Consider the following 22,362-nt stretch of genomic DNA (forward strand, 5'->3'; position numbering starts at 1 on the left):
GCGAGTCATCTGCGGCCTGTCGTCTTCTTAATAGAATATCATGAATTTGAGAAGGTCTCCGCGTGTTTCAGCCAATGAGATACGTATATTAGGGACGTCAATTATTCTAATTCAATGCGCATGGCTATGGCTATGCTTTTGATTATGTCAGTTCATCTTGATAGACATTGTAATTCAATCGCTTAGGGTGCATGAATTAATGTATTTCAATGTTAACACACTAGTGACTGCGAACTTCGTGGAATCTTTGGTCTTTGTAATTTTATATTTCACCAAGTTTTAGATAAAAAAATGTCGCATTTTCATATCACAAAATTATTGCGAAATTTTATAGGAAATAAATATTTTGTCAATAAAATTTATACCAATGTATAATTTCAATAGTGTGTCGGGTGTTCTCGCTCTTCTTTTAGACACGTCTTCAATTCTAACTTTGAAGTACAGTTGAGCCATTCATTTGCCAAATCGAACTCAAAGAAAAGGAAATAAAGAAATTGATAGAATATAAAAAATTAAGCATTAATTGAGTGTTATGGGGTTAAAATTTTAACAGATTCAAAAAATGGAGTTAATTACTTTGGCCTGTGAAGGCTTTGGAATAGAAATTGTATCTAGTATACAAGTACATATTTCATAAAATTTTGATTACTTAAATATCGACACTTGTTAGATTCCAACCTTTATAAAGGGTTCCAACATTTTCTCCACAACATAAATACTACTTACATCCCTTCTTTTGATTTGTATTTTTCTTCCTAACAATTTGCAGTTAATTGGACAAATAGTTTTCTTTTTATGGATTTTTATATAAATAATTAAAATTATAAATTTATTGAATACATTTCAATTAATTACCGCCTGTCATCAGTTCATTATCGATTCGAGGGGTAAATATGCGCTTATGCGTACCAACGAGTACGAGCATTACGGTGAAGCTACCGAATTTACGTGGAGGTATATCTCGGTAGGACCACGTTTTCGGAGGTATTGAACGTTTCCCTCCTGGTCCCTCCTCCCTGACCCTTCTCCCTGACCCTTCTCCTCCTTCGTCCTCATCTCTCCTCACCGTGTGGTCCCGGAGAACTCTACTTTGGTGATGGTACCCTGCCGCTCGTGTTGTCCAGCGCGTTGCCGAAATTTTGAGATGATTGATGGCTATTGATGCCCGAGCCAATCTCAACTGGTGCGCAAGGGGTTGCGGATTTCGCAATGCGAAAACATCTAGGTAACGCGCCCTTCTCGTTGCAAATTATCGATATACATATATATACATACACAGGTTAGATATAACGTGGACCAGGGACGCATCTAGGCGTACTGGATGCCATGAGACGTTTCTGTTTCTGGTACCAAATCTTTTCGTTTCTTAAGGTTAGATTCATTGGACATTGCTTTTCCCTTGGTTTTTTGCTGTTGTTCTATACATTTATGAGAATAAATTTAAATACCAATTTAATTTTAATTTAATTTATACTTTGTTGGTATTCTGTTATTATCAACAAATCTTATCAACCACTTTACGTGAAAATAAATTTATTACGTATATGCACTCTAGCACCATACAATAATTTGTTACTAAAGACACAATTTCTTATAAATTAATTTATGAGAATACTTAAAATATTTTTTTCACGACATCGATACTACTTCCTCTTTTTTAGATTTAATTAATATTAATTTGATTTTAAATTAATTTATGAGAATACAACCTTGAATTAGGGTGCTTAGATTATTACATTTAACACTGCTACATTTACCATCCCTCGAGGCTTCTCGTAACACGATTTACACCCTGAAATCTCATTTGAAATAGTGTTAGACGTAACTATGCCAGGTGTAATAATAACATTAAGTGTGAGAAAGCTTGAAATTTGAAATTAGAGCTTCAATGTACTTACAATAAATATCCATTTTCATTGTAGTAATTAACGCGTTAATGATCCATTTTATGGCGTGTCTTACTAGATATTACTGTTTTTACTGTAGCAATCAACGCGTGAATCTTTGTACTTTTATTCTACTTCAAAAAGTAGAATCATCCAGTCAGTGAACAGGTAAGGAGTTCTTCCTGGCTCGGGAAGGTAAAATTCGATTTCCACGGCGGACCACCGCGCGCAGTGCAACATTTTCATCGAATTGCAATTGGCGAAGGGAAAGGGATAGGGAAAGGGGGTAGTTGCGAGGAGAGGGGTAGGGCCAGCGTCGATGAAAAGGTCAAAGGTTTCAGGTGTATATGTGTTTCGTGTACTGGTGTTACAGGTGCAGCCTCTTCCACAGCTCTGTTCGCCGTTGCATCAGCAACATGTGTATTCTTTATTAACAACAATTAACATTTAGCTATTGTTTAAAAGCTGATACTTTCCGTGGTATTCAATATTTCCGTCGAGCGCGAATCGCGGGGAAATTAGAGAGGATGCTGGATAACGATTCATGCAAATCCCTAACAGTCGTAGGCCTACATCGGTGATTGTTTATTGTTACGTAATTTGCAACATCTTGTAAGTTGCAAAATTCTATCCTGTACAGTCTGTTACATGTATATCTTGCTCTTGATATTTTCCACAAGTGGAAGCAGAACAATTTTTATAACATTGTTATAAATGGGTATACATAATAAAATAACTGCTTAGAAATATAATTAGAATTATCTGATTCGTTACATATTATAATATGTATTTTGCATAACTAATATTGCAATATTTATAAAGTGTAAAATTCACAATAAATTGTTGTTAAGTAATTTATTTATGCATTGAAAAATGCGGTAGTAATAATATCATTTTTTTTTTTATCATTTCATGATTAAAGAATACGTCACAATGAAACATTATCATTTGTGACTAATTAAGTGGTAAATTATTTATTTTTTGCAGTTATTTTATTTATGTATAAATGTTTTATATTTCATGGTCTTTGATACCTAACAAATCAATAGCATAATTTAACGTTCATAGAAATCTATTTAATATTTGAAGGAATTAAACTTGTTTCGTTTTAATTATTCTCGATTTTATTGCACATCTTTAGTAACAAATTATTGTTATTGGTGCCAGATTACGTATATATGATAAATTTATTTTGATGTTTTGATAGTAACAGAATACCAGTCAAATATAAATTAAATTATAATTTAATTGGTATTTAAAATCATTTCTCTTCCTTTTTCTTCTTAATATAATGCTAATAGTTATTTTCACAAAATTAGCAGTGTTTATAAAATGTAGAATACAACAAATATTCTATGAAGTTTACCAACTGTACCATATAATATCCTACTAAAACTTCTTTCTCTTTCTTCTTCACTTTCTTCTACTTCTATTGTTACGTACACCTGCGAGCATTCTAGGATCTCTAGGAAGAACTATTGAAAACACAGGTTTTATTATTCTTCCGATTATTCCAGAATTATTATGCATTATGTTTGAATTACAAATTAAAATATTTAAATAATGCATAAAAAATTAAATGCAAAAATGAAAATTCTCAACATTCTAATTTTGAAGATATTAATATTAATAGGTTATCAGTGATTGACACCATAAATTACATATGTTCAAATAATTAAAAGGAAAAATACTATTTTGAATAGAATTATATTATATTAATTATTAATAATTGAAGGGTTTCAGATTAGTTACTTAAAATTGACGACACCTGAAAAATTATTCAAAGTGTATATTATAAAGAAAATTAAAAAATTATTTTCATTTTTAGTTAAATTATTGATTGTTTGATAATACTGAGGTCTGTTGTAGCCTTTGCTAAACTTATTCTCGTATCGCGTTCTGGTCATCTCCGTTGCGTTTTTCGCGCGTCAGCGATTCGAGGTCGACCGACCAACGCGTACTTTCTGTTTTCCCAATCCTAAGATTTACCGGTCTTCGGTTATGTTTGATGCACCATTATGTTCTTGATTACGGTAGGTTAGTTGCATCTGTGACGTCGCGTGTGTCATAAGAGCACGTCATGAAAATCTTTGTTACGTCATCTTAGGCGAGTTCCACATGCTTTGTGTCTACCACGTTTCATCGGGCACACGTCATTTCTGTTCTGTATTATCACAGTCGATCACATAGATCTTCCTACGCGTTTTTAAAACATCTTTCAATAATTTAAAAAGTAATAAATTTAGTAATTCTAAATTAAAAATTGATCATGGGTGAAATTTCACCCCATGCAAATTTCATTTTATATTATTACTAACAAAGAAAAACACACAAAATATAATAATTGTTAATGTAATTGTTAATGTATTTAGCTTATCAGTATTGATATTATGTTATTATAAAACTGAAAATTCACATACTTTACATACATGAAATAATTTTTGTCTAGGGATGATTAAGGGTTACGACAAAGATGATTGTAATTTTATATTTTATTATGTACATTTTGAAAATATTTGAACATAATTATGAACTGTTTCCAAGCTAGTAAAAGAATGATATTTATACACATTTCGTTTTACTGGTATTTGATAACCGTGCTTATCTTTCAATTTTTCGTGTTACGTTAGGTGCAGATAAAACTGCTTGGCAGGAGATAACGGAGCTCGTAAAATCGGAATGAAAGATATTTTTGTAACAGAATAACAGGAACGACAGAAGATCGTTCTGACGTAGCCGATGTGAATATAATTATCACAGTCACGTCGATAGTGAAACGATCTGAAAGTAAATATTTTAACGGCTTCAATAATTAAAATCAATCTGACTTAGAATTTCTTTTATTCAGTCATACGAGAACACATTGCTTCAATAATTAAAAAGTTTAATAAAACTTGCAAAGCACGTACTGATAAAAAATTAAAAGAACATGTAATAAGAAAAGTTGCACAATATGTTTTGATTATTAAATTACTTACTTAGCAATGAGACGATATATGTACTTTTCTGCTACTGCACAAATTAAGTAATTATAACATTTTATAAGAATTTCAACAATGTGCAATATCGAGTATGGTAGATTCCTCAGGGAAGATGGCGACTTCCTCCCCCTTGCAGATTTTTCCGGATTTCCGATTTTTCCGAACCTCCCCCGATGGCTTGCTCTGATTCCGGGGTTCCGTATTAATGTCGTCAAGATTAGGATTATGAGAATTTTTTCTTAGAGAAGTCTATTTTGCTCGGATTTAGTATGTTCCTATAGCTATGACAGAATTACTAAAATTAGGTGTGTAAATAAAAAGCATGTTGTTGGGTTTATACATATATATTTACAAGATAATTATAAACATCATAATATTGAGATAACAATCATAATATAAAATTGGTCATCATGTTGACGTTTCCTTTGGACGGAGGCAATTATAAGAAACCTACATTCATTATTATAAATTGTGTAAACAGTATTTGTTCTTACAGAAGAGATTCAGTATTCATTTTTTCAACATAAAGAAGAAATTAGTAAAGTTCTTTTAATTTTGTCCCATATATCCATTTTATTTATCATACTACCAAAGTGTAAATTCTATAACGTGACGTCTACGATCTCTTATCCCCATCATTAAGGTATAATTAACCCTGCATTTTGTGCGTAATGTAATTTCTTCCTTTCACGTCCAAGTATAATAATTCAGAAAATTTAAATAAATCATTAATTTCGTTCAGAAATCTGAGTGTGTAATAGTTCGAATATGATTTTATCAATTCAAGACGGAGGAGTGGTACTGTCAGAGCGCAGTTGGGAAGGAGCTGCTTCGCTGTACGCGATGTCGAACACACTTTTCTTCTCCAAAAGTTGTTGATGTCGTAGCCTATTACCACCCTGTAACGATATCGCTATTCCAGAATCGAAATCGGCCTCCGTTTGGGCGGGTTCCATCGTCGGTGGAATTTCAAAATGTTGGGGCGATAACTGGGGCGATGGATGGGGAACCGGTGGAGGATGGAGGTAAAAGGGCGGCGGAACTTTTTCGTATTTGTATTCAGAATGCTGCACCAAATGATGTTTGCCACCTTGTGGAGCTGCAGGTGGCGTCGTCGCGAATATCTGAACAGGTGGATCTTCGTTTTTCCCACCTTCGGCTCGCCTTAATTTCCTTCCTTGACGAACAATGGCTTTCAATTGTTCAGATTCAACGTTCACAAGAGGTTTCACTTTTTGCTTCGTCCTCGGAGTTGCATCAACAACTTTGTGAGTGGAAGTCCTTTTATTATCTTTCTCCGATTTTTGATTCTTCATGCTCCTTCTTAACCATCGAGGAAGCTGATCCTCTTCATCAGTCGCTATTAACTCGGCCCTTTTCTTCTCCATTTCTTCGCGGTTCTTCTTGTACCAAGCCATGTATTTAGGCTGTGCTTTGCTCGTGTCTATTTCACCTGTTTTTGGAGGAGTCGAGTGTTTCTCACCACTGGCCGATTTTTTCTCCTTTTCTCCCCTCAATCTCAAAGCGTATTGCTTTCTTCGTTGGTCTTCATCCATCTTTCTTGATCTCACCCGAGGGCTGTCTTTCTTCACCGATTGCTTGTCCGGAGGTTTCTTATGAAATTTCGTTGCATCTTGAAAATAAAATGCTTTCTCTTCGGAAGATTCTTCCGAAGAACTTTTCTTCTTCCCTCGAAAAGGAGCTTTCTTTCTTTCCGTGTCTTTCGTTCTTTTATCGTCACTTTTCGTTAGCTCAGTTTTCAAATGCTTACGAATTAACGATGTTTCGTGAGATTTTGATTTCGTTTCTTTTGTATGTTTCGAGGTGAACTCCTCGAACGTTGAAATAGATTTTGATTCTGATTGTTTCTTCTTTTGTACATTTTCTTCTTCGACGTTGCCTGCCATTTTTGTATAACCAGAAGCTGTCTCTGCTTTCACAGTTGTCCTATTTTCCTCATTCAGTGCAGTGGCCTTATCTTTAAACTGTTCTTCACTTTTTTCAAACATTGTAATCTCTTTCGAAACTCCGGTGTCCTCATCTTCCAGCTCCACTATTAACACTTTCTCTTCGTCCTCGATGTCGTGTACTTCAGTTTGAGCGCTTTCTTTCTCGGGGGACTGTCGTGCGCGATGCCGTGGGGTCTGATACGGTCTGGTGGTCAGCGTAGTTTTCCTGGAAATATCACTCGATGAATCACTATCATCCGAATCGTCCATTGTATCTATTATACTCGTAAAAAGTGGTAGGCTTACGTCTGCGTATCGTTCTCCAACAGCCTCATCCTTCAGCTCTCTTCCCACCATCATACTCTCTTTCGAAAGCAACGTTCCCTCCGCATCTTGTTTGCTTTCTTCATCTTGAGAAATCATGGTTATACGCGGCTGCTCTTCAGGAAGTGGCTGAGTTTCGTCTTCATTTGCACTGGAAATTTGTTTCCCAACAGATTGTTGGGAATCTTCTCGCGGTTCAACTTGCTCGCTGACTAATTTCAACTGTTCCTCAGGTTCGACTATTTTTTTCGAATCCGTTAGAGTTTCCGAGGCAATGGGATCTAACAGAAACTTTTCTTTTGACGCTTCCTTCGACCCTGGGGAAGAAGTTTCCTGGAAACTTAGCGGTAGCTCGTGCAATTCCTCTTCCTTTTCAGTATTTTCCTCCACGTTGTCATCTACTGTCCCACTTTTTGGAACTATTTCGGATTCCTTGCTTTGAAGTGATTCCTCAGCGACATACGGTTGATCCATCATTTTTTCCGTTTTTATTGGCGACGATAATTTATCATCCAAAGATTCTACAGGTTCTTTATTCTCATCAAGCTTTTTTAATATCGCTGCTTCATCTGCTGATAATTCAACGATTTGTTCGCTATCACTTAATCCCTCTGCTTTGGACTTTTTAATTACGTCAGCTGTTAAATCCTCTTTGATAGTATCCTCTGATATACTCTCTGTTTTATTTTCTGCAGGCATCATTAATTTGTTTTTCATCATTTCTTCCCGTGTTTCTTCGAGGTTTCTTCTATTTTCTTCTGTGTGCTTTAAAGATTCACCGTCGTGTTTTGAAAGAGAAGCTTCGTCAGATTTGAAAGTTTCTGCATCGTCTTGATGAGATGCAACTTCCTTAATTTCAGTTTCAGTTTCTGTAGGTATTAATTCTCCTTTAGTTGCTAATGTATCAACTAGCGAATGTACACCTATAAACATCTCTGCAAAAGCACTTTTTTCCTCAGTGGTTTGATCATCTTTTAAAGATACCTCTGCTATTGTTTCCTCTTTCACATCTTGTATAATAGAAACAGGAAGATTGCTTGGAACAGTCTCGTGAAGATTTTGTTTTTCAACATTAGTCGTTTTTAAATCACCATTTGTTTCTTGATCATTGATATTTTCATCTATATTTAATTTATCATGTTTTATCTCTGAAGGAACAGCCTTTTCTTCAACCTTTGAATCAAGTTCTTCAATTTTCATGCTTTTTGGAATTTCTGACTCTTCTTTACTGATTTGACTATCGTCTAATGTCTTTGTTTCTATAATAACTTCCTTTTGTTCATCATGGTATTTTTCTTTTATTTCATCCACAGGTATAGACAAATCTTTTTCTGTGATTTCATCATCTTTTATTGTATCCTTTCTGGAAGTAATTTCTTCCTGCTGGTCATGATATTTGTCTTTTATTTCATTTTCTTCAGTGATCTGATCATCTTGAATTATATCGTTTGTAATACCTTCCTTTGTTTCCTCAGAATGCTTTTCTTTTTCCTCATCAAAGAAAATATTGTCTGTCTCACTAATTTCCTGATCAGCAGTTTTATCGATTCCTGTGAAAGCTTCCTTTTCATCAGAAGCTGTTTCTTTGTCAAAAGAAGTACTATCAATAGTTTTCTCTTCTACAATCTGAAAAGCATTTTCTTTATCTTCTATTTGATGATCTCCCATTTCAGTTTTTGTAACTGTTTCTGGTTCTCTATCGAAAGTTTCTTCTTTCTTTAGAGAACTAACATCTTCTTTGTTAATTAGATCAATTGCTACTTCTGTAGAAACTTTTTGTCCTTTGTCAGAAATTTCGTCCTTATCAGGATAAGTAGTTTCTTGTTCAAGAATTGTATGATCCATTGATTTACTTTTTACTATATCTTCTTCCCTTTCTTTATCAGTGCTTTTGTCTTCAACTGAAGAAAGATCTTCTATAAATATATCACTTTCCTTCTTAATTTCTTCTATTTTTTCTTTATCTAAAAAATCACTCTTCTCACTTTGTTGATCATCAGTTTTGATTGAATCACTAATTTCTTCGTCTTTGAAAGTATCTAAACGAATCTCTTCTTTTCCATCTCCAGTTGATATAATTTTTATTACTTCTTCTTCTTCTGTAATTACAGGTTTTTCATCTATATCTGCATATTCTACGTGTTCTTCTTTTTGTTTATCAGTTTCACATAATTTTTCTTCTTTTTCATATTTTTCTGATTTATCTGATAATTCCTTTTCCATGCTATATATCTCACTTTTTGGTGATTCAACTATATAGTATTCAATTACTTCCTCAGGTTTTTGTATTAGATCTACTTTGCCATTACCTTGTATTTCTACATCTTTTTCTTTTTCTTTTACATTCATCTTTTCTTCAATATCATGTTTACTTTCTACATCCTTATGAGTGTCATCTAACGAGCTACTCATTTCACTTGGTTTTACAGAAATTTCTTTAATTTTATGCTCAGCGTCTAAGTCTTCAATTTCTGTTTCATGATCTTCAAACAGCCTTTCCACTCTCTCTTTCAGATGTTCATGTGCAGCATCCAGTTTCTCAGTTCCTTCTTCTTTTTCTGTCTGTACATCTTCAATTTTATCTGTATGCTTTTTAGTATCATCTAATAATTTATATTCTTCTTTACATTTTTCTACTTTATCTTCTACTTCTGCTATATCCTTGACAGAGTCACTTTTATGTTCTCCTCCATTTTTTTCTAATTTTTCTAATTTTTCTTTTGTGGTGTCCTTTAATGAATCTTTTATTATTTTATCTTCATGTTCTTCTTTCACTGTTTTCATCTCTCCTTCAAATGAATAATCTTTTTCACTCGGTTTTGTATCATCTTTAACATCTATTATTTGTCTCTCTGATTCTTTTATTGTTGATTCAATTTGAAATGTTGGAAGATCCTCAGGTTGTTCACCTACTGCAATATCCTTAATTTCAATAATTTCTTCTTTTTTCATTTGAACACTATCATCAATCACATGATCCTTAATCGATTGCTGCTTATCATCCACAGGAGTTTTATTCATTTCTTCAGTAGACGGTGGTTGTTCACTTTTCTTCAGCTTTTCAACCAAAAGTTCTCCATATCCTAATCCACTTTTTATCAATTGCTTCATTTTATCAGGACTGGACTCTTCCTTGCTAGGAATTGGTTCTATTTTCACACTTTTCGCATCTTGTTTAGTTGCCGTCTCAGATTCTTCGACAAAGTCATCGCTGAATTTTTGAACCGCCTTCTTCCCACCCTTTCTCTCATCATCCTTAACCACCTTGCTGGAATCTTTGTCCGACGAAAGGCTACTGCTTTTCTTCTTAAAATCTGAAAAATTAAACGCATCTTTCTTATCCTCGGTACTGGTGCTCGTCCCTTCACTTACATGCCCTTTATGAGATACAACTGACAATTTCGGCGCGCGCGTTAATCTCTTCTCAGCTTTCCGCTCAATCTTCGGAGTTCCTCTCGGAGGACTGTGCTTTCGCTTTCCAGTTTCCTGCTCCGTTTGCTTTTTCGTCTCTCGCCGGTCAATCGCAGGCTGGCGTTTCAATTTCCCATGAATCGGATGTCTCTGTTTCGTTTCCTGACAAGTTCCGCTTATTCTCTTCGATTTGTCCAGAGCATCATCGTACTCGGAACTTCCGGTGCTCATCACGTGAGTCTGCTGGTACTTGAGCTTCTGTTTCGTCTTCGCTATGGCAGCTTCCTTCTTCTGTTTCGCTTTCTGCTCGGTCCTCGATACGCTCGGACCAGTTTCGATCGTCTGTTTCTGAGAGTTATCAGTTTTCCTCAAACTTTTGTGATCCGGCTCCTTCTTCGAACACGGTTCCAACTTCTCCTGACTCGTGCTGTCGCTCGTGCTCCCCTGCAATCTTTTGTCACCGAGTTTGCTCAGTTTCTTCGTCAACATTGTGAATTCCTTCTCGAGGATCCTGAAGCTCGGCTTGATCATACTATCAGCTTTCTTCTGTGACTTTGATTTCCCTTCCTTCCGCGGACTCTTGTCCTCCGTCCTCTCGCGCTGAATCTTTATCTCCGGCGAGGAAGTGGACTCGGTGATATTCATTTTCTGATCGTCGGTCGCATCCTCGCAACTCTTCTCTCGCTTACGAGCCTCCTCAGAGGACTGCGAATCGTCCTTCTTTTCATTCAATATTTTGTAACTAATACTCGTTTGTTCCGTGGATTTTCTGTAAGTCTTAGTCGATTCATCCTCCTCCGCTTTGCAGGAGCTGCCATTCCCATCGAGCGAATCGGAAATCTCCCGAAGAACTTGCGGTTCCAAGGAGATCTTCTTACCTTCCTTCACCTCCTTCACCTTTTTCCTCAAAATGCTCAGTCGTTTGTCGAAGCAAGGACTACCTTCTTCTTCGATCGGCGATTTCATCCACAATGTTCGAGATCTTCTCCACTCTCCTTCGCCGTACTTCTTTCTAGACTTCAGTTTCTTTCTGTGCCGCGATTCCTCGTCAGATTCGTCGTTGTCGCTTCTGCTTCTCACCTGACGCTCCGTTTGAGTAGCCGCCGTTCTGTCGGTTTGAGTAGCAATGGCCACCTGTCCAGGAAGACTCTGAGTCTCCAGGTAACTCGTCGAATCCACTCCTCCACCTCCTGGACGTTTATTTTCTCTTTCTAATAACAATCGGGTCAATAAAGCGTTTTGTCTAGCTAATTCCAGATCGTGAAAAGAATACTGACTCTTCGCTAGAGTATCTTTGTCGATAATTGGAGGTCTTTCCGCCATTGGAGCCGCAGTTGCACCGCTTCCTTGTCTCTCTTGTTTGATAGCATCTCTGATCTGTGATTCCTTCTCGTAATCACCGTGATCGATGACCAATCTTTGAACGTTTGGTCCTATCTCCTCGACATGCTGCCTGTGTCCCAGATCTAGCTTGTCCGGTATCAAGATTATCTCTGGTGCTTGTTGCTGGAACATCTCTTTGGATCTCTGATGAGACTCCATGCTACGAGCTGCTTCGATGTCCTGCACCGACAACTCGTGCCTCGATTTTTGATCCTCTATGAACCTTTGAAGGATGATGTCTTTGCCATCCACGATCAAAGTCGTGGAACGATGGTGGTGAGGATGGTGAAGGTGACTCGATGTGTCTTCCACTTGTCCTCTGGTCACCAGGCGCAGGACTTCGGCGTTTCCCTCGCGATAGAAGTGTTGCTCTCTTACAGACGTTTCTTCGTTCATACTGGGCTCCATGTATCTAGCGTTGGGTACAAACGAAAATCGAGATTTTTTAAAGAAAATTTCAAATAGTGACAGTTATTTGGAAAAGTTATTTAGGAATAGTGTTTTAAAGCGACGAGATGTTCTAAGGTGGCGAACTTCTTTTCCATTGTGGGTTACACTAGCTACTCTTCTACTTTACCGATTTTCCCACTACAAAAATTAGTTTTCAATAGAGTATAGAGTACTGTCCGTATTTGCTAAGTTGAATATGGCTCTAATTGGTCATCCCTACTTTCGGCCGCAGTGTATTATTTTTTCTGAAGTGATCATATCTGAATAATAATTAGGCTTGTGTAAAACTACGGAGTCGACCGGTATGTGCGGTGAACCCCCTTGCCCTTTTGTCGTTTCGAGTCTCAACTTAGCAGACGTGGGCAGTACTTAGGTGTACAATCAACAGACTGAGAGAGAAAGAGCCAGCGAGAAAGCAATCTGACGAAGTGATAATCGATATAGTTGCTCTCCTAATTCTGTACGGATCAAGAAAATAAGGACACGAGCCATCAGTTCGTCACCTCTGCTTTAAAGTGTATAAATTATAAACCCAGAACAAGTCCCCTTAACTATTGTCATTTTTTCATTCTAATGAATACGGATAGCTATATGAAGAAATATTAATACTGTTGTAAGACGATAGCTTACCTACCTTTGCCTATAAGCATGTCGTTGAACATCCGAACCTCTGTCCATTTCGTGTCGCTGTAAGGAATCCATTTCAACAGCATCATAAGCTCTACCTTTCTGACCATCAATATCTTCCATATATAATCTTTCTTGTTCATCCATTCTGCTTCTCCTTGAATGATCATAAGGAGGACCTTCTGTTAATCTTTGAGCTTCGACGTTCATTTGAACGTCATTCGGTTGACGAGATACATAAGCAACATCCCCGGGTAGCGAACAATTCTTTACGTTTCTTTTATTGAACTGCCAGTTTCTTCTTGTGGGATCGGCACTCCATGCTTGTTTTCTTCCATTCCAGGATACTGGAACATTAACATTAGATGCTTGTAAATTTTCCATTTTCTCTTTGAGGAACAATTTTTCTAAGTTCAGGGGGTGCATCACCCCCTTACCATTTTCGTGTCACTTCCTGTTGTACCAACTACGCTTGGAATTCTATCACAGCGCTTTTAGTGGAAGGAATTTAGATTAAAATGCCACCGATCATAAGTCTCGAGGAATGGTACAGGGGTAAGAGGACGCACACATCGACTGACCTCCTAATTTTAAATGAGCCTAATTAGTAGCCTAATTACCTCTTCGATCAATCATACGTCAAGATCGAAAATACCTGTGAGCTGAATTGGGGTGCGACCAATCAGGTTGTGTTATTCTCATGGGATTTCTTGTGATCGATGGATGGTATTGAATTTAAGGCACCTTCTGCAGCTAAAAATAGTATTTACCTTCTGCAGCTACAGCTGGTTGTCGATGAAGGTGTCTCTTTGGTCTTCCATCAGCTCTCACGACCAAAGTTTCCGAAGAATGCACCCTTCTTTTTCTAGGTGCCATATAAAATGGGCACCCAGGATGAATGCAGCAGATAATTAAAATGGCAATGGCCAAAAGCATCAACAAGCCCAGAATAATCAATAGCCAGAGCAGTAACTTATTCTCTGCTTTGTATACGGTCTAAATCAAGCAAACATTTCTTTAATTTCTACAAAAATGTTAAATTAGATGTTAAACATTTTTACGTACCACTTCTTCACTTTGGATACTAGTAATGGTGTTGTTAATTATAGATGTTTGCATGTTGTTGTTATCATTACGTGCTGTTCCATCAACAGGTGGTTTCATATTACTTATGATCATTGTTGTACTCGTTAACGTATCAGTGCCATTAATTATCCCTACGCCATTAGCAGCTAAAGTTTCTCGGATTTTTTCTACGTCTACCAAAGGGGTGCCTGGTTCCGTTTGTTCCACGCGAGCTATAACGATGCTTCTGAAATGTTTACTAAAATTTAACTTTTATCGAATATGTATTGTAATATTAATGAATTTTAATTTTTATTGAATATGAATATTAAGTATTATTGAATTACTAACTTCTTCCCTCCTCCAGGCAGAGTGTTTGAAGTTCCAGTATGATTTTGTTGAATATAAGGCCTAGTTTCTAATACAGTCACTCGACCACCAGTAATGGCTGCCAAAGTCTCAGCAGTTTTCGTTGAATCTGGCCGTTCTCCTGGCACCACGAACATCATTATACGAGCTTCCATGGCGATTCCACTGAGAATTCGAATTTGCGTTACACTTGAAAGATGTGGAACACCTGAAAAGATTATTATTGGTTTTCTATTCAAAATTATACAAATGATTAAGGTGCTTTTATTTAAAGAAAAATTTTTTAATTCACCTAAATCATAAATATTAAAAGTACATAGACAAAATTTTTTAATTTACCTAAATCATAAGCTCTGGCAGTGAGAGAGTACAAAGCGTCTTCAACAGCTCTTCCTCGTCTTTCTTTTATTATTTTCATTATTACACTATTAGTTAGATTCGAATTAGACTTGTTTCGAGTATTCATTAATGATTCATTGTTGTTTACATGAATAGATCCTTCTGCTTTATCCTCCTGGATTTTCTCTTCACTTTTAACGAACTCTTTTCCAATCTTTTTCGAAAGCTTCTCTTGAGCACTTTGCTTCTTTCGTCTGATCTTCGTAATTGGCGATCGAAGGATTAATTCACCGCTCGTTTCGTTTAAATAAAATTTATTTTCATAATTTCCATGGACCAATTCGTACCTGACCACGTTGTTTGGTGGCTCGGCGTCGGCATCAATAGCCTGCAAAATAATTGAACAATTCAATAACTTTATTTCTATCTGTGTAAATTTGAAGAATATATATACCTTTATAAAAGCTGGGGACGTGAAATTTGTTAAATCAGAATTCAACATGAATTGATAGATATCATTTTCGAATGTAGGCGCATTGTCATTGACATCCAGTAGATTAATTATTAATGGAACAGTTCCTCTGTTGCCATTGCCATTCTCGTCTCGCGCTTCTACGGATAATACCAATCTTGGTGCAATTTCACGGTCTAAAGAAGATCCCATGGCGACTGTTATTAATCCTGTATTGGGATCCATGGTGAATGCTTCGCTTCCTTCTCCTTTTATACTCGTGTATCGAATACTGCCAAAAACACCTGTATCTTTGTCAGTAGCGTGTACCTATTAGTAAAAAAAAAAATAATAGACTACAATTTTACAGTCTGTTAAATCACAGGTATGAGAACCTTCATCTTTTACCTGAATTACACGTGATCCTGCTGTTACATTTTCAGACAACGTTACTTCGTATGATTGCTCTTCAAATATTGGTGGGTTATCATTAATGTCCCTTAAAAATATGGTAACTGGAACTGAAGTTGAGAGGTTTGTAGCTGGACCAACTTCTTGAGCTACAATCTGAATTTAAAAATAAATGAAAATGACATTTCTTTGCATTTTATATAAAAAACGATTTTTCTATAAGAATTTTATTTACCTTGAAAGATAATACTTTGTATAATTCATAATCAATTAGTGTGTTATCTCGAACGGTGATAAGAAAATCTGCACTGCGTTCTGCAACTGTTGGAATTATCTCAAAAGTACTGTTATTATTTTCTAATTTCAATGCAAATACTCCTGCTTTTCCAATATCTTCGTCTTTAACTCTAGTCGAATACTGTTCACCAAAATTGATTACCGTTCCTGGCTCTAAATTTTCATTAATCGTTGCTATATAACTATAACGAAGAAATGAAACATTTGATTGATTTGTGCCAATTAAGGTGTTAATAAATCAGGTATTGTTTATTTCATGTTTCAGGTACCAACTTATCGCTCTCGAAGTATGGCGGACTGTTGCCTGGCTCTCCAAGAAGAAAACCTACGTCGACGACAGTTGCTTGGGCTGGTGGTTCTTCTCTGCTTCTTCTTATCTCTTCAGCAACCACTGTAAGTACTACCGGTGCTCCAACGTGCGTAATTTGGGTAAGTTCTTCCAAAGGTCTAGCAAGACTGATTTCTCCTGAAATTATAATTTAAGCTTTAATAAGTAAGTTAAATGCATGGAAGCTACTACAAATTTTTTGACAAATCTCTGCTATTATTTTCATAATATTTTGCTATTTTTATTATCCATCATTTTAATTGCCAAATACGTATATTTCTAATAAAATAAGTTAAAGAAATCCTAATAATATGGATGATAATTTGCTATGGAAATTTAAGTATCCATATAAAAGTGACATGGTAATCAAAGTGTTAAAGGAGTACTGCATACTTGGACAAATTACCATCTTATCAGTTATTAAAAAAAATACCTGCTTAATTTTTAAATCCATGTTCTTTTAATCATACGTTCAAACAAATTGCATTTAAGCTCCCCTACTAGCGAATTACTTTAATTATGAATAAAACATATGGGTCAACGACCTCCCTCACTTATGTACATATGACGTAGAAAGCTCGTATATTCAGTGGTAGAAATTTTCCGTAATACACGACAAACCAGGGCTGAACGAAAGGGATTGCTTTTATTAACATTCATTATAGTATACTTCCTCTATGCATCATCGTCGAATAGCATTCTATTTTTAACTTTAACTCTTTGAACTCAGTTTGTTTTCACTATTTTTACATATCAACATATCAATTAATTTTTTATAAGAAAATAAATTTTACAACAAAATTTATACTGTTATTTCCAGCATGACATACAAGTTTTGTAACAAATTTGTATCGTCATCTCCAACATGACATACGAGTTCAAAGGGTTAATTTACGTATTCATTTCTTGTTTAAAAAAACAGCGTTTTCAAAGTGTCACTTTCGTAATACATGAAAATTTAGTGACTGTAATGAAAGAATTAAGGATTCCTTCATCGCGTGCCTTTATTATCCTGGCATACAAAGTTATGGATGTCCGTTAAAGTTCCCGGGCAATAATACAGCTCGAACTGGACACGTGTATCGCGTTTATTCTTTCTGGACCTGTTCCCTTCCTTTTTACCATTTCTCTCTCCCAAGTACCTGTACACGCACCCATACACGAAGAGGTCGTATGCTTCGTGTCACGAAATGATAAGCATCGCAGCCTGAAAAGCAGAGACTGACCCCTAAGTACGATCGATACCGCGTTGTAGACCGTCAAGACTTTACTCTGACCGCTTCTATCGAGTTCCCTGGCCACTTCCTTGCCTGACTCATTTTCGGTTCCGTGAAAAAATCAGATCACCGACCAGCAACTTCAGATAACACGTTCGTGCGAGTTGTAATCAGGCGAAAACAAGCGTGTAAGATTGCCTCGCTTATTCAACGACCCTTCCGTTCCCTTTATGTTTTTTTTATTTTTTTTACAAGGATGTAAAACGCACCGATTTTGGAAAATTTCTAATTCGAAGGAGAGATTTTATTAGTGAAGAGAAAGAAATATTTCTATTTTGAGGTAGTGTTTTATTATTCACAAGTGTGTTTATTCTCCCTTAAGCGTTTTCCGTACGATTTCGTTCATTTTTCATTACACTGGAATTGCATACGTAATTTCCCTTCTTCTGTTGGCTATAAGTGGAATGTTCCAGACGATTTAGCGCCGGGAAGGAAGATCGAAGGAGCGATAAATTAATTTGGTGTGTTAGTCATCGATCGAATAATTCTTAAACAATCGGGTCACCCTGTGTCCGAGTATATGTATCTGTGTAGCTGTGAATAATTTGTTCTGTGATAGCAGAGCTATAAAATGCAATTAAAGCAGTCGTAAGTTTCACTGTACGCTAATTTACGTCGACTTCCGTTTGTACACCGAACGGTAGTGTATCAAGATTTCCTTTCATTTATAATTTACAGTTTTTATCTATATCATTTGTTGTTGTTATTTTTTTATGTAATAACAGTTGCGTGAAAAACAGCAAATTTAAATTGTTCGTGAAAAGAAGAAAGAAAAATGAGCGAACATTATTTTGATAATTTCAATTTTCCGGTTACTATTTCTAAAATCGTGATATATTGTCTTACCACTTGTTTCCGAGATGTTGAAGAACGGGGTAAACGGATTGCTTTCAGACACGAGACCGTACACAATTTCACGGGGAACCCCTTTATCTCCATCTTCTGCATGTACTCGTAGTATTATATCCCCCTGAAATTGAAATACAAATATATTTTTTTTTCATAAATCTCTGTATCAATAGCTATTGTTTATTATATGTGGCAAATTAGGTGTTGAAGCAGATTTGGGCATTATTTCAAATAATTTTCTGATACCTGTTTTAGATGAAATAAAAATAATTGTTTCTTCGAATAAAAACCTCGAATGAAATCAAATTATTTAAAAATAATGAATAATTTTTAATTTAAAGTCATTATTATTTAGAATAAGCTTTTATTTCAAATAAAATTTGATTTGCTTTCTCTTATTTTCAAATAACTAATTAAATTTTCAATTATTAATAATTAAAACTTTAATGATAAATAAATTATGAAATTAATAAATAACTTTCTATTCAAGATTGATTTCTTATTATTTGAAATAATGCCTGAATCTGGTGTTAGCAACTTACAGGTTGTACAGAATTGTTAATCCTCGTTAAAGGAGGCGCCAGTGTAAAAATCGGAGGAACATCCTGAACATCTTGCACGACCACAACTACGCTTAAACCTGCAATATTTCTAGTATCTTTCCCAGGTTCCGTATATGGATCCTAACGATTAGAATATTTTACTTAGAAATTCCTCGAGTCTTTATGAAATATTGAATTCGATCATTCGTACCGTGGCATACATGGTGAGAGTGTACATTGATTGAGTCTCGAAATCTAGTTCTCCGATTAACGTAATTACTCCTCGCGTTTGAGTAGGCGTTTGACGTTGTCTTATAGTAAAAAGCTCTTTTGGTTGCTAAAACCAAATTGTCAGATTGCAATATTTCCAAACTATCGATATTAATTACAATTTTATCTTCAATCAATAACTAACCCAAAGTTCGATGTACACAGGTTTCCCACTCCATGGATTTGCTCTGACCAGAAGATAATCCAATTCTTTCCCTGGTTTAGTATCCTGTATTCGTAAATACGATCATATCAAATTGAACTTAAAATTTAAATTGCTGTCAAATTCTACAATGACAGGAAGCGATGCGTTAAGGGTGCCGTTGATAGAATAAGGGATTGTCCTTACAATCAAACCGATAAATAGTTACCTCTGGTACCATTATGAGGGAAGGTATGTGCGGGAATATTTTATCACGTGGGGTGGTGGCGTTTGTAACAGAAATAGTAGCCTGCATCGAATTCGAATCACCCTTCGTGTCCCTAACCCTTACTGCAAAGTCGTGGAGGCGTCCAGGAACTAGTCGTTTAGTTAGGATCACATTAGCTTGACACACTTTGTTGTATAACGTGCACGGTAGATTGTCGATCCTTACAACAGGTGTGATTGTAGCTGAACAAACGAAAGTATTGTGTTCCATTTAATATGTAACACTTATTTGAGTACAGTGGCGAGCATGGTAGGTTTCCCTAGGGAAAATGGTGATGCCCCCCTGATAGGGTTTCACGGATTCCTGGATTCCCGGGTCCCCCAGCTCTCCCCATAGACTTCCCTAGGAAAAATGACGATGTCCCCCTCGTAGGCTTCCCCGGGTCCCTGGGTTCCTGAGCCCCTGGCTATCGCCGGAAGCTTCACTTTTCTGATACTCTCACCCTACCCGATAAGAGGCTTCCCATTTTCTTTAGGGGAGCCCACTTTGCTTGACACTGTACATATGCCACCACTCAAAAGTCATAGGGCACTCATTACTTTTAATCGTTTTCTTATTATAAATTGCTTCAACTATATAGCTTTATATTTATTAAAAATAATTTTATTAATGATCTTAAGGTGTGAAGTTACTTCATATTTGATTATAGAATCGTCTGAACCCGTTGTTAGTATTAGAATTTCTAATTGACGGAACAAACAGTTACCAGTTATTTCGAAGACAAGTGGAAAATCCGCATCTTGATCAGTCGCGCGAAGTCGAAAAATGACTGAATCTACTTCCGCATCCGATGGAACTAGGACTAACCCCATGTCCGTGGATGTATCAAAACGTGGACGAGCACTCTTTGCCCACGCGAAAACGAATCCGAAATAAATCCATATTCTGCACCATTCTCCTGCAAAGGGCATTCTGCAAAAAAAAACATTATCCTTTCCAACAATTTATTCTAATACAATTTTTTATTGCTTTGTTTCAAAAGAATGGTATTTCCTATAAATGAGACAGGGATGTATCAGTTTATTATATATTAAATGAGAGATTTCGAAGCAATGCCTATTGAATTTGATCATTTTTCTGCGTTGATGAAAAGATCGATATTTCGTTACGCGAATTTTCCTGTTTCTTTTCTAAATATTTCATGGATAGCCTAGTGAGTTCAAGCTCTCCCAAGTGACTGACAGTCATTCCATTTATCGAATGAGTAATTATTTACGAGGAACTGCTGGTCATTCCTCGATACCGCGTGATAGGGCGCAAACCCCTTCCTTTTACCGACAGCAGTCTTAATTTTCTCGTGATAATCAGGGTAAATAGTTCATTATAACATACTTGGTTCACATTTCATTAACTCTTAACTGTTTACGAATAATAATTGTATCTATAATTATACCAATTGAATAGCTCCATTGATCAGTATTTGAAAAATACATACTTTTATTTTGAAAAATGAAATTAATCTTCAGAATTATTTAATTCATTTGAAGCACCTTTCAAGGTGGCATAAATTTCGTTTTTTATAATAATTCCAGTGAAAATAATAATACTATTGTTATCAGGTTCTGAGTTTCGATAAAATCGTAGATATTGATTTTATGATCAAGAAAGGAGGTCGTGACCATTATTAGGAAGTAAAATGTAGTCGACAGTTCAGATTCTTAAAGTCATTGTTCTTTGTAATAATCGTAAACCTAATTAACTTGTTCAGTCATAAGGAAGCTTATAATATAATGAAGATACACTGGAATTTATAAAATCAAAAAGTAATAAGTGTTATTAGGAAAAATGTGTGGCTTTTATATTACATTAATGAAACATTAATGACATAGCAGTCCATATGTTAAAGTACAAAAGTTGCAACAATAAAATGGGATAAAATTCTTCGATTCATTTGATAAACAACCGTGCAATGTTGAATAAAAATCAGCACGTGTCACTTATCGAACGTCGCTTGTTAGTAAAGCCATTTATAATTGGATAAGGAACATCCTACCCCATAAAATCGATGAGTACGTTCTGTAGAAATTCATGCGTCACCCAGATAGAATGACATAACAGCCGAAGTGCTAAAGAGCACATATAATATTAAGTAAAAATTCAAATTTTTCTTCTTCTTCTACTAAGGAAAAAGGAACTTAAGATTAATTGTTAACCTAATAGCCTTTTCTGATATTCTTTTATTAATCAATAAAAATCACATCAATCCTCTGCTATTCGTGCTTGCTTTATGCCTATTGTTCAAATGTGCTGAAACGATTCAATCTTTAAGCACACCCGCCCTCACGAACTTCCATCGATGTAATTAACACTACGACATGCCTCTGCCACGTGCCAGTGAAATCACGATAGTCTGTGTGCCTTTTTCACTATAATTATTCCCATAAACAAGAGTATGCGTAACTTTTATCGTTACCGGTAATCTTCTTCCATTTATATTGCTGGACAAAATTATAGGACAACCTGAGAACTACCCTAAGACTATTGTGTTTAATTATCGTCTTCATAAATTAAACGAAAAGAAAGAATAAGTTTTTAATTCCTGTAAATTTAAAAATATTCGCTGTGATTATTACAGGGTTCAAAGAACTTTGATAAAAATATATATCAATGACAATGCTTCGAATATTATTATGAATCATTTAAAACAGATTAAATTTGAATAGCTTCTTATCCGTACGATTGAGTTAATAAATATTTCAAATTATTCGTTTCCTGTTGGGAT

The 22,362-nt window shown here is 35.7% G+C and overlaps 1 protein-coding gene across 1 annotated transcript; it reads right to left on the reverse strand.

Annotated features, from left to right (window-relative positions):
* Window positions 1-5,649: 5,649 nt before the first annotated feature.
* On the reverse strand, window positions 5,650-20,551 carry LOC114872004 (cadherin-86C). The gene is made up of 17 exons (XM_046285128.1): window positions 20,341-20,551; window positions 19,581-19,822; window positions 19,355-19,438; window positions 19,151-19,264; window positions 18,940-19,080; window positions 18,395-18,518; window positions 16,217-16,409; window positions 15,882-16,125; window positions 15,644-15,802; window positions 15,239-15,565; window positions 14,785-15,172; window positions 14,428-14,653; window positions 14,077-14,323; window positions 13,782-14,007; window positions 13,019-13,358; window positions 8,661-12,346; window positions 5,650-8,573 (listed from the first exon to the last, which is right to left on the reverse strand). Exons 1-17 carry the CDS (start codon window positions 20,549-20,551, stop codon window positions 5,650-5,652), a joined length of 9,876 nt encoding a protein of 3,291 aa, XP_046141084.1.
* Window positions 20,552-22,362: the final 1,811 nt, after the last annotated feature.

Source organism: Osmia bicornis, chromosome 3, assembly GCF_907164935.1.
Source record: "Osmia bicornis bicornis chromosome 3, iOsmBic2.1, whole genome shotgun sequence".
NCBI lineage: Eukaryota > Metazoa > Arthropoda > Insecta > Hymenoptera > Megachilidae > Osmia > Osmia bicornis.

What these genes read in the sequence shown, in the direction of transcription:
- LOC114872004 (XM_046285128.1), bottom strand. Translation starts at nt 20,551, where the DNA reads ATGCCCTTTGCAGGAGAATGGTGCAGAATATGGATTTATTTCGGATTC. An exon ending in CCATACTTCGAGAGCGATAA is followed by an intron (nt 16,126 to 16,216) that starts GTTGGTACCTGA and finishes TCTTCGTTATAG; the next exon opens with TTATATAGCAACGATTAATG. An exon ending in ACAAAGTATTATCTTTCAAG is followed by an intron (nt 15,803 to 15,881) that starts GTAAATAAAATT and finishes TTTTAAATTCAG; the next exon opens with ATTGTAGCTCAAGAAGTTGG.